Source organism: Electrophorus electricus, chromosome 23, assembly GCF_041902795.1.
Source record: "Electrophorus electricus isolate QZ-2024a chromosome 23, ASM4190279v1, whole genome shotgun sequence".
NCBI lineage: Eukaryota > Metazoa > Chordata > Actinopteri > Gymnotiformes > Gymnotidae > Electrophorus > Electrophorus electricus.
In genome coordinates this window covers 3992501-4005000 of record NC_137519.1, presented here as the reverse complement: position 1 = coordinate 4005000, position 12500 = coordinate 3992501, and the positions used below count along the sequence as shown (strand labels likewise).

The window sequence follows — 12500 nt, the reverse complement described above, 5'->3', positions numbered from 1 at the left end:
AGCACACCGTGCAATATTGTCTGAACTCTTAGGAGCACCACTGTTGATTCAGCCATAGTTCTCTGGGGACCACAGCCATTTTCCTATCAAACGATGGCCATAAGGAGCACGATCGGCAACGAAACGGCGATTCAAAACGTCCCCGAATGTTGGTAAAGTCGGCAGTCGGCAGTGAACCGAAACCCCGAAAAGAGGTTTTGTTGTTCAGTGTAATTAAGAAATGCATTTAGCATCTTCACTTATTTATGACGACTTACGTGAGGATGGGCTGTTTTTTACACGCATCTAGCTCCTAAATCAAAAAGGGTCATCAAAACAGATTTTCAGTAACCAGGCGTACTTGCGATACTCCCGTCGTCTTGTACATAGAAAAGGTATCAGAGCGATCATGTCGATATTTTCTCTTGCAATAACAAGACTTTCTTCTTCTGTCTACCCGCAGATGAACTACCGCAACCATGCTGACATGAAAACTCACCTAGACCGCCCCCTGGTGGTCAACGCTCAGGAGAACCGCAACAACAACACCAACAAGCCCCGGCCGGGTGAGGCCGGCCCGCAGAGACCCGACGACCGCCTGAACCGCCCGCCCTGCTACCAGCCCCACCTCCACTCCACCCGGCTGGGCCTGCACCGCCCCGACTGCAGGGACGACGGGGTGGAGGCGAGCCAGCGCAGGTGCTCTCGACACCACCCCCACAGACACAGGGAGGAGGACGGGGCGGAGCGGGGTGGGAGCCACCGCAACCGAGGGGCGAGGGCGGGCGGACACACGGATGAGGTCCAGGAGAGGAGGCAGAGGAGGCATCGCCACAGCAACCATGGAGACGGGCAAGGGAGTAGGGACCGCAGCTGCCAAAATTGTTCGAGGAAGTGAGTCGCAAGCGTGTGTCTGCGCGTGCGCATGTGTGCGTTGTTATTAGATGACGGTACCTGTGCAATTTACTACGCCTTTCTCCCACTTGTTTTCACACACTCCTCCCTCTCTGTCTCCCTCTCTCTTTTCGTTCGTCTCTCTCTCTCTCTCTCTCTCTCTCTCTCAGGGAGGGTGTTGTGTGCACTGCTTGTCCAGTGCTGCAGGTCCCCTCGTACGCGAACAGCCAGCACAGTGAGGATCTGGATAACCTGAGGAACGCCAGCAGACTGGCCCTCCATGACCCTGTGCGACTCCTTCACGACCCGTACCGCGACCCGGAGCAGACCAATAACCTGCTGAACCTGCGCGGGCGAGAGCTACAGGAGAGCACCCTCATCCTCACAGACCCGATGAAGAGCCCAGTCAAGACACAGTACACTGCCATAGACATGCCTCCCATGTACCCCTCTCTCAATGCCCAGCTACAGGGTGAGGTCACAGGGTCGGGAGTGAGGGTGTGTGTGTGTGTGTGTGTGTGTGTGTGTGTGTGTGTGTGTGTGTGTGTGTGTGTGTGTGTGTGTGTGTGTGTGTGAAATTATGGTTATTATGGTGGATATGGGTGTGCATGTATTGGTTAATCGTGTAGAACTTCTACTTCTGTGCCTGTGATGGTTAATGGTGGATAACTAAGTGTGTGTGTGTGTGTGTGTGTGTGTGTGTGTGTGTGTATGCGCGCAGTGAATAAGAATGCCAACACCGAACCAGCCAAAGAGGACGAAAAGAAGGAGGGGGACGAGACTGCGAAGGATGACGAAGATGGACCGAAACCAATCCCCCCGTTTAGCTCCTGCTTCATCCTCTCTCCCACAAACCCGTGAGTGTGTGAGAACAAAAGGGCGAATGTGTGTGTGTGTGAAAGTTTTGACTGCTGTCTGTGGGTGTATGTGTTGTTTTTGAGTTCCTGTTGTTATAAGCAGCCTGCACAACCAACCCCTTTGGGGTGTATTGGTTTACTGTTAAACAAAAAATGTGCGCGTGTGTCTGTCTTTCAGGTTCCGTAAATGCTGCCATTACATCCTAACTCTGCGCTACTTTGAGATGTGTATTCTCTCTGTAATTGCCATGAGCAGCATTGCTCTGGCAGCTGAAGATCCCGTCTGGCCCGAATCACCACAGAACAATGTGAGAGCAAAGTGCACACACATACACACACACAGACACACAGAAAGACACCCACCTGTGCAAACACACACAGTTCACACATACTAAAGCTATATAATCTCAAATTGTAGCCCATCGCTGGTCAGCGTCTGATTGCACAACCACATTTCCCATGGTCTTTCTTTCACGTAATTTAACCTTGAGCGTAACCCAAAAATGTACAAACATATTGTAAACAACTTTAGAAACATTGTGTGTTTAAACAGAGTTGCAGGGATGTGTGGAAAAATATATTTAAATAATTTGAATTAATTGTTGAGGAGACTCCTTCTCTGCCAGCAAGCCACACCCACATATTCACTGGTAATGTTAACGTTTCCAAAAAACCAAAAGCCAATGTTATCAGTAGTGTTACCAAGGATAACATGGATGAAAACAATAACTCTTTGTTTGTGTGTAGCCGTGACGTGTTATGCGCTATAAAACAAGAAACAAAGACATCACTCATATTACATTAGACTGATAGCCACGTCCCCCTCCCATAGAACACAGTTTCCCATCTGCGTGTAGGTAATGATTACTGGTTACACACATTTTAGGTGGGTGTGGTCTGTGGGTGGGGTTCCATATCCAGGCAACAGGTTAAAAACAGCCTGTTGCGGTTGACAAGTTGGAGGTTGGTGAGTACAAACCGTTGCTGGCAGCAGGTTGTAGCATCTTCCCCGCACACGTAGAAGGTGTTTCTGATACCTGTGTAATATGTGTGTAAATGCTTGTGCTTGTAGTGACTATGGAAGGCCATGTGTTTCACAGGTCCTTCGATACTTTGACTACGTCTTCACTGGTGTGTTCACTTTTGAGATGTTGATCAAGGTAAAGGTGCTTGCAAAAGTGTGTATGTATGTATGTGTTTGTGTTCATTTACTCTTCTCTGTGTTTGTAGATAGTGGTGCTGGGTTTGTGTGTGTGTGTGTGTGTGTGTGTGTGTGTGTGTGTGTGTGTTCATTTCTCTTCTCTGTGTTGTAGATGGTGGTGCTGGGTTTGGTTCTTCACGAGGGTGCCTATTTCCGTGACCTGTGGAACTTTCTGGACTTTATAGTGGTTAGTGGTGCCCTGGTAGCCTTTGCCTTCACGTAAGTGCCCCTTTACACCCCTGATCTGCCCCACCATGCCGCTTGCTGCCCCTCCTACCCCTCTGTTACTCTGCTGCCCTCTACTGCCACCGTGAAGCTCTAACAAATCTTTTTTCAGTCCAACACTCAGTTGTTTCCTTCTTCTCTCTCTCTTTCAGTAGTTTAGAGTCAAAAGTCATTAACCACAATAACTCTGATAGTCTTTCCTACCAAACTCTCTCTCTCACACACCCCCACACACACAACCCCCCCCCACCCCCCCCACACACACACCCACCCCCACACCCCCACACACGCACCCACACACACCCACATACCCACACGCACCCCACACACACGCACCCACACACACCCACATACCCACACGCACCCCCCCACACACGCACCCACACACGCACCCACACACACCCACATACCCACACGCAGCCCCCCAAACCCCCCCACCCACACCCACCCCCACACCCCCACACACACACCCCCACACACGCACCCACACACACCCACATACCCACATGCACCCCCCCACACACACACCCACATGCACCCCCCCACACCCCCCCCCCACACCCACACACCCACACACCCACACACACCTCGGGGCACTGCCTCTTGTTCTGGGATTAAGTCCCTCGTCGGTTTTCTTTTTCCTTATTTGTTTTCTTTTCAGTTCCCTCGTTCCTCTCTTTTTTATCTTCCACACTCTCCCTCACTCTTCCTCCCACACTTACTGACTCCGAGCTTTTATGTTGTCTTTCATGCCACCTCGCCGTGTCTGTGTGTCTGTATGTTTCTCTTGGCCCTTGTTGTGTATACACATTAACAAACAACCAAACAACAACAGATTAGTCTTTAGTCTGATTTGTAACTCCAGACACAGTTTCTTCTGGGTGCAGAGGAAGCCTGATGTGTTCATTATGGCCATTCGGTGTCTCTCTCTCTAGCTCTTTATTAACTCCTGTCTAGGAGTTTCGGTTGGGTTTATCCACTGGGCAAATCTTATACACGTAATCGTCTGTAAACTGAGACAGAGGCCGAAGAGGAGGTCCTTCCTCCTCTGTCTTCATCGGCACCTAGCTCACTCCCCACCCCTCCCCTAACCTCCCACCTCCCACCTCCCTGCGGAAAGGGTTATATGAGGCCCCATCTCGGTGGGGCCCAGTATGGGAGTGGCCTCCAGGCACCTATAGCCCTTTAGTGCCCAGGTGTGTTCCGTGTGGAGTGGCCAGAGCCCCGCCTTCCTGCAGGTACCGTGCTCTCTTTCCTCTGCACGCCCGGGGGGGAGGGGCCATAGGAGGTGAGGGGCGGGGCATGTTGGTGCTCAAGCAACACTGGCATGGAATGTTTCAAACTTTTTATCACCATCAGCTACCTGCGGAAAGCCTGTCTCCCCGGCAACAAACGGGCTATCCGGGTTTATTATCGTTAATGGTGCGGTGATCTAAAACGATGCTACTGCACTTTCCCTCCAACATGCTTCCTACCACAGCAAAATCTTGAACTTTGCCTGTGGGCTTAGAAACGTAGACATAAGAGTGAGGAACTTGGTTTAGCAAAAGCAGTTTAACACTTACTGCAGGAAGCTGATGCCTTACTGAGAAGTGTTGTTTTTTCATGAATTTGTGTGTGTGTCTGGTGGTGTGTGTGTGTGTGTGTGTGTGTGTGTGTGTGCGTGTGTGTGTGTATGTGTGTGTATGTGCGTGCATGTGTACCTGTTAGTTTAGATACATTTTATCAGCATTAGAATAGAACGAACATATCTTGGCCCTACCTAGATATATAATTGAAGATTTTACCTAATACCTTAAGATTGTATTAAACTCGATCGAGCACAGGAGGTGTTGTCATTTACTCTCTGTAAGATGCTGTCAGCCGTTACCTTATCTAAAGCAGCGCAAGGAGTAGGCATAGGGCATGTATCCTCTAGAGCTGGGTGACATTTCTGAGAGATAATCCACTGAGCACTTCATCAAGAGGTCAGGAGCAAAGTGGGGAGTTTGAAAGTAACGTTGTTGGTGAAAACTGTTTAGTGCAACTTGCTGGAGTTGTAAATATACAAGTTGCTAAATTTGGTTATTAATTTTTTTGCTACCAGATTGTAGAATTTGGGTCTAATTTATCAGGAAAAAAACTGAATTGTTATTGCAAATCTGGCTCTGAAAAAAGAGCCTCTTTTCATTCGTAACTGGGTCCAAATTTTAAGTCTGGCTAGAACCAGGGGGTTCAACATGTGTTGTATTGTCTGGATCAGTAAACAAGCGGCTAAAGCATGCAGGCAAGATGTCTTGCAAGATCTGGATTCTACTTCACACCAGTCTGGAGTCTGGATCCAATAAACCAGATTAATTTGCAAATTAGTTGCCTAATAACAAAACATAAGGTAGCATTCGGTGTCGTCGAACCTCCTGTTGTTTTATGTATTTGAAAGAGTCCTCTACGCATACTGGGTACTTTTCTGCCCCAGATAAAGCTTGTAATTAACTTGTCAATCTGCTTTGAAAAGATTTAGCGAGGACAGGAAGGCACCGAAGCAGGTCCGAGATCCTTGGTAGCGCGTTTGTGTGAAGGCATCTGACCTGCCCACTAAAGTGAAATATGGGACAAAGGTCAGATTTGAGTTTGGCTAAAAGAGGAGTTATTTACACCAAAGTGTGTTGTGACATATTTAAAGTGAAGGCTTTACGTTTTTAAAACCGGATTTCGGAATACAGAATGCAACAGATTGGTCATAGATAAATCGGTTTACCGGTAAATATTCATTCTTTGAAAGATTTCATTTGAAAGAAGAAAAACCAGTGAAAACACGTAGATTTTGAACAACATCAGCCATAGATGACAAGCGGTCAGAAAAATAAAGGAACGAGCCCTCTGCCGGTAAAAAGCTTTTGTTCACCTACCCAACGTGATACTCCCCGGAATGACGGAATGGCCTTGCGCTTAAGGGATAAAAGTCCTGCTGAGGGTAGACTCTCGGGACTTGGGTAGTCCTGTCTCGAACATCTTGATGAGGTAAAACTTTGTGATCGCATCTTATTTATGATAATCCAGACTTTAGGAGAAGAGTACAAGAGGTGATCCCAAATTGTCACTTAAAACAAACTGAGTAGGTAAGAGGCTGACAAGATGCAGCAAATATTTCAATATGAATATTTGAATATATGAATATTCGAATATTGCATAGCTCTCCTATAGGCGGAGGTCTTTTAGCTGACACGTTTATCCAAAGCGACTTACGATTATGACTGAGTACAACTTGAGCAACTGGGCGTTAAGGGTCTCGCTCAGGGGCCCAACAGTGGCAGCTAGGCAGCAGCGAGGCTTGGAATAGTCGAGTGTCTTAACCACTGAGCTACACCCACACAGGTGGAGGTGGGTAGAAGCATGTTGTAGGTGGTCTACACCCACACAGGTGGAGGTGGGTAGAACCAGCTTGTAGGTGGTCTACACCCACACAGATGGAGGTGGGTAGAACCAGGTTGTAGGTGGTCTACACCCACACAGGTGGAGGTGGGTAGAACCAGGTTGTAGGTGGTCTACACCCACACAGGTGGAGGTCGGTAGAACCAGGTTGTAGGTGGTCTACACGCACACAGGTGGAGGTGGGTAGAACCAGGTTGTAGGTGGTCTACACCCACACAGGTGGAGGTCGGTAGAACCAGGTTGTATGTGGTCTACACCAACACAGGTGGAGGTGGGTAGAACCAGGTTGTAGGTGGTCTACACCCACACAGGTGGAGGTTGGTAGAACCAGGTTGTAGGTGGTCTACACCCACACAGGTGGAGGTGGGTAGAACCAGGTTGTAGGTGGTCTACACCCACACAGGTGGAGGTCGGTAGAACCAGGTTGTATGTGGTCTACACCAACACAGGTGGAGGTGGGTAGAACCAGGTTGTAGGTGGTCTACACCCACACAGGTGGAGGTTGGTAGAACCAGGTTGTAGGTGGTCTACACCCACACAGGCGGAGGTGGGTAGACCTAGGTTGTAGGTGGTCTACACCCACACAGGCGGAGGTGGGTAGAACCGGGTTGTAGGTGGTCTACACCCACACAGGCGGAGGTGGGTAGAACCGGGTTGTAGGTGGTCTACACCCACACAGGCGGAGGTGGGTAGAACCAGGTTGTAGGTGGTCTACACCCACACAGGTGGAGGTGGGTAGAACCAGGTTGTAGGTGGTCTACACGCACACAGGTGGAGGTGGGTAGAACCAGGTTGTAGGTGGTCTACACCCACACAGGTGGAGGTAGCATGTGTGTTGCCGGGAGTGGCTATGCGAGAAGCCGCCACACACATGGGCTGATGGGTTTGTGTCCTCCAGTCATTCCAGTTATTCCACCTAGCTTTCCCGTTCTTCCTCATCTCTCGCCCTCCAGATCATTTGCTCCATCCTCACTCTCCTCTTCCTCACGTCTCGCTCCTCCTCCCTCTGTAGGATCTCAGGCCTTGCATTCTTTTTGGTCTGGGCCTCCCTTCAAATCCATCTTTGTCTTTCCTTTCCTTCGCCTCGCCTCCCCCGTCTCTGTTCTTGAATCGCCAGGCTGTCAGTGAGGCCCACATTTGCTGAGTGCGATGGAGCCTAACACAGATACAGAGAGGCGCGTACAGATACGCCCCGAGGAGCAGAGTCGCCCTCACATACAGCCAAGGGAGGGAGGGAAGAGAAGAGAAAGCTACCATAAGATGCGACGCATGCTCTTCGCTCGGGTTTTGTCTGCCTGCCTGTCTGTATCTCACGTTTCAGGGCTCTTCCCTTCTCCAAAAGACCCAAGATATGGTCCTTGCTAATGCTAAATTAGCTCTCCAGTAAAAAAAAAAAAAAGAAAAGAAAGAAAGATAGAAATTAAGATTTCATCACAATTAGGACAGCCAAGGGCAAAGATATCGGAATGTTGTTAAAGAGCACGCCACGCATTTGAAGCAATCTGAGTAGTTATTTTGCCAGCAGTTTTTAGAAGGCACACAAGAAAAGCTCAACTCCGAGTGCATTAGAAAAGTGAACCTTGCTGAGGTCCATTCACATGGCTGAACATGCCAGGGGAGCCGCGTGCAACTCAACAAACAACAAATGTACGCACACGTGGAATCTTCCTGTTTCAGAAGGACCCCTAAAGAGAGAGCCGTTGCATGTCGCTCAGCGCTACGTGCTGTGTTCTGCTTACTGAACCATACACCTTACCAGTCACTCTTACTCTTCCTGTGACACACTGCCATCTCGAGGCGGCTTCGGGGCTGCAGACATCTTGGCTCAACTGTAATTGCTCTGAATTGCACTTCCATTCTGGCTCAGAGTGTGGCAGCGTGCCTCAGTAATTAGGAATGCTGTGTGTGCGTCTGTCTGTGTGTGTGTGTGTGTGGGTGTATGTGTGTGTGTGTGGGTGTGTGTTCCTGAAATTGGCTGGGCAACAAAGCTCTCCGCTGCTGTGTGGGACTGTCCCAATCCATATGTCAGACAGGAGGAGTCGTGCAGTATTGATTAGAACAGAGTGGAGTGCACACTTACTGTGTGCATGTGTGTGCATGTGCGCGCGCGTGTGTGTGTGTGTGTGTGTGTGTGTGTGTGTGTGTGTGTGTGTGTGCGTGCGTGCACGATTCAGGTGAGTGCGCGTGCAGACCCCGGTAGGATGCTTTCACTTCCCCAACTTAATGCTAATTCCCATAATTCCCATGTTTTCTCCTGTGATTCTGGCAGCAGGTCTGTATGCAGGTTCTGTCTCTTTTCTTGCGATCTGAGCTCTCGAAGATGCAGGCATGTTTGTATGTTAGTTTAGAGAAGGCGGCTGTAACTCACCCTTACACTGCACAGCTGTGTGTCTGCTGGTATGTGTCCGCCCCAATTTAATTAGCCTTACTAATGAGCCTTACTGTAATCACACACTAAATACTAATAATAATACACATTTTTTTAACTGATATCTTAATCGATTCCAGAAGCTCAGTGTATAATTAACTGCAGAGATTAATTTAACAGTATTTTTATACATTTATGTTTCTTTGCTAGTGGACACAGCAGAGCAGTTTTTGTGGGTGTGTAGTCAGGTCCCGGTTTAAGGCTTTAATATGTGTGTTGTAGGGGCAGGGTGTGTCTGGCCTGAAACGTCCAGTCCGGACTCACCTCTACCATCGCTCCTCTCTGTTGCCCATAGCGACGTTTATCCTTAGCAAGTCTTTCCTCTGTCCTGTTGCTACTGTTACTTTTTGTCTTTCTTTCCCCCCCTCTTTTCTATGTGTGTGTGTGTGTGTGTGTGTGCGTGTGTGTGTGCATGTGCGTGTGTGTGTGTGTGTGCGTGTGTGTGTATGTGCTTGTGTAATTCTCTGTCTGTCTCTGATCCTCTCTCTGTCTCCGCTGTGGTACCCTGAACAGGAGCACCATTGGGTAACGTTTCCCTTCTTCCTGTCGCACGGCAACCGTTTGGCTCAGGAGATGGCTTCTCTCTCTTTCTTTCTTTTCTCCACATTCCACCATCCCTTCTTCTGTCCTGCTCTCTGTCTTCTCTCACCTTCTGCCTGCCATATATGCCTCTTCCTGGCTCTGGAATGCGTGCTGTGTAATGATGAACTACACACACACACACACACACACACACACACACACACACACACACTCTTATATATTGTAGTCCACACACTCCATCAGAGCTCAGTCAGGAGGGAGTAAGGGATTGATTATTGATAAACTGGCATGTTGCCATGGCACCAACTCAGTCCATCTGTCATGAAACGGTCTGTACTTAGTAGGAAACATACACACACTAGGCAGGGTCTTACACACACACACACACACACACACACACATATATACTCATGACCTGCAGGCTTGGGTAATGGAATACTAGTAATGGCAGTACATATACAGAATACTTAAATGAAGTATATGTATTCAAAATATGTTTTTTAAAGGAATTAAGCATAGATTGATTTTTGTAAGTTTTAGGAGGACCCTTTCAGAATACCTTCCCACTAATCTGAAAAGAAAACGAATTTAAAGAAGAGACATCCACCTCTTCAAAAGAGAGTGCACCGCCCCGTTACAGCATAAGAGGGCAGAAAATGGCGTAAGTGTTAGCGCAGAGAGTCAGTCAGCGCTTCACTGAGAAAGAAAGCTTCGCAAAGCAAGAGCGCTCTCAGATGAAGCTTAATAGGCTACTGCCAATTTGGTCAACTATAATAGTTGGTTTTATATATTATTTTCAATATTTTAATAGAAGCAGTAGACGCAAGTGCTAACATAAGCCCCGCTGAGTGATTTACAGTTAATTAAAATTGTCCAAAATCACTGCAACAGAAGCTTTTCTCATGTGCTTTTCTCATGTGTTATCTGTGGGTCCATCTCTGCTAACTTAGCCATTCTGTCCGAAGAAACGTTAGACGTTCACCCTCTAAAACCAGAAAACAGCAAAGGTGGAAGTCAGTGTGAGTAAGGTAGACTAATGCTGTCGAATCACGATAGTTTTCATATAGGCCTTTTCAAAACATATTCTAAGTGTGCTTGAAACACGTTAGTGGTGTGACTTATTTTACTGGAATACATGACTGAGGTATTCGGTCCAAACAGTAACAGCCAACATGGCAGCTTGACTGAGTATATCGCGGGTGTTTAAAAAGTTGACCTGCCACAGTCGTCACCGTTTGTTTGAGGCTCTGAAGCGTTCAAAATAATAATAACAACGTTTTATCATTTTTCAAAAAGACATATTTTGTCATGACCTACCGAGCACTTTTTCCTTGGTGAATTTAAGATGTGTCCAAACACTCCTTTGGTCTCCTGGGTTGAGCTGCTTTTGCAAGACACAGTGGGACACAAACCAGCTGCCCTTCTGTACCCCACACAGACCCCTGGCACCATTAACACCCCACAAACCCCCATCCTTCAACCCCCCAAACCTTCATCCCCAAACACTCTAACAGAAAGAAAGAAAGAGGCTTGGCTTGGCATTGCGCTAGGAAATGCCTGACAGTCTGTTAACAATGAGCAGGAAATGCCTGACAGTCCATTAACAATGCTTAGGAAATGCCTGATAGTCTGTTAATGACAGTCAGAATATGCTCTGCTTTTGGAATGCCAAAGAAATGTGTGTGTGTGTATGGGGGGGGGGGGGGGGCGGCGGGGGGGGACGTGGATTTATAAATGTTAAGGTCTACATCGGAAGGAAGAAATGGCGTAAATAAGATGTTAAATGTGGGAAGAAACAGAAAGGAAAACCCCGCAAGTCTGCGTGGGAAAAGCGCAGTGCTGGGGGTCATGGTGTATGAGTGAGCCCTCACTGCGCCAGGGCGCACTCCTCCCCTGCTACACCACCCGTGACCTTCTGACCTCTGTCCCGCAGGGGTAGCAGTAAGGGGAAAGACTTCAGCACCATCAAGTCTCTCCGAGTGCTACGGGTCCTCAGACCCCTCAAGACCATCAAGCGACTGCCTAAACTAAAGGTAGACATCCACTCACGGGCCCGCGAGTCGCACGAGTCCCGCGTGAGAAGCCTCACCTCGGTCTCGGGGTTGTAGGCGCCCCGCTGGGAACTCGGTTTTGGCAAAGCCACTGTGACCTTGGACGACAGTCCTTTCCTCTGTTTCCAGGCGGTGTTCGACTGCGTGGTGAACTCTCTGAAGAACGTGCTGAACATCCTCATCGTCTACATGCTGTTCATGTTCATCTTCGCCGTCATAGCTGTTCAGCTCTTCAAGGGACGCTTCTTCTACTGCACCGATGAGTCCAAAGAGTTTGAGCACGACTGCAGGTGAGACGGTGCACCCCTGTATATCCCATAGGTGACGGGATATACAATGACTCATCTCTGAGGTGAGAGGTTACCTCCCTCTACATGTCCTGCAGGTGACACTACTCACCTCTGTTTGCCCTGCTGGTGAGAACACTCACCTCTGTATACCCACAGGTTAGATCACTCATCTGCATATGTGCCCATAGTTGCTATTACTCACCTCTATGTGACCTACAGGTGGGATTATTCCCCTGTATACATACCTCAGGTGAAGGTGAGTTTATTTCTTCTGTACACTCTCCGAGTGAGAACATTCCCTTAAACACTCCCAGCAGGATATTACTCACCTCTCTACTCCCAGTGTGGGAGGCTATTCCCCTCTATAATTCCTGTATGTAAGATTACTTACCTCTATGATAAACAAGTGGGATGACATACTTGCATACTACATACAGATGGGACTACATACCTTAATGTATGTAAAAGGACCTAAAATATGACACACCGCCACACACCCAGCAGTCAGCCTATAGACTCACTGTTCTCTCTCATTGTAGTTGTTTAGTTACATGTATCCAGTCCTCTCAATCACACGTACACAGTTACACAGAGTTGGGAACCAAGAGTAAGAGGTAGTGT

The 12500-nt window shown here is 48.2% G+C and overlaps 1 protein-coding gene across 17 annotated transcripts in view; it reads left to right on the top strand.

Annotated features, from left to right (window-relative positions):
- cacna1ab (calcium channel, voltage-dependent, P/Q type, alpha 1A subunit, b) overlaps positions 1-12500 on the top strand; it is a 116565-nt gene that overhangs the window by 64247 nt on the left and 39818 nt on the right. For all 17 annotated transcript variants that reach the window (XM_081706327.1, XM_081706328.1, XM_081706336.1 and 14 more), the window contains 8 exons: positions 443-873; positions 1044-1345; positions 1595-1730; positions 1909-2038; positions 2831-2890; positions 3044-3150; positions 11472-11571; positions 11719-11879. In XM_081706327.1, coding sequence (XP_081562453.1) covers positions 443-873; positions 1044-1345; positions 1595-1730; positions 1909-2038; positions 2831-2890; positions 3044-3150; positions 11472-11571; positions 11719-11879 — 1427 coding nt within the window. The remainder of the gene's footprint in view (positions 1-442; positions 874-1043; positions 1346-1594; positions 1731-1908; positions 2039-2830; positions 2891-3043; positions 3151-11471; positions 11572-11718; positions 11880-12500) is intronic.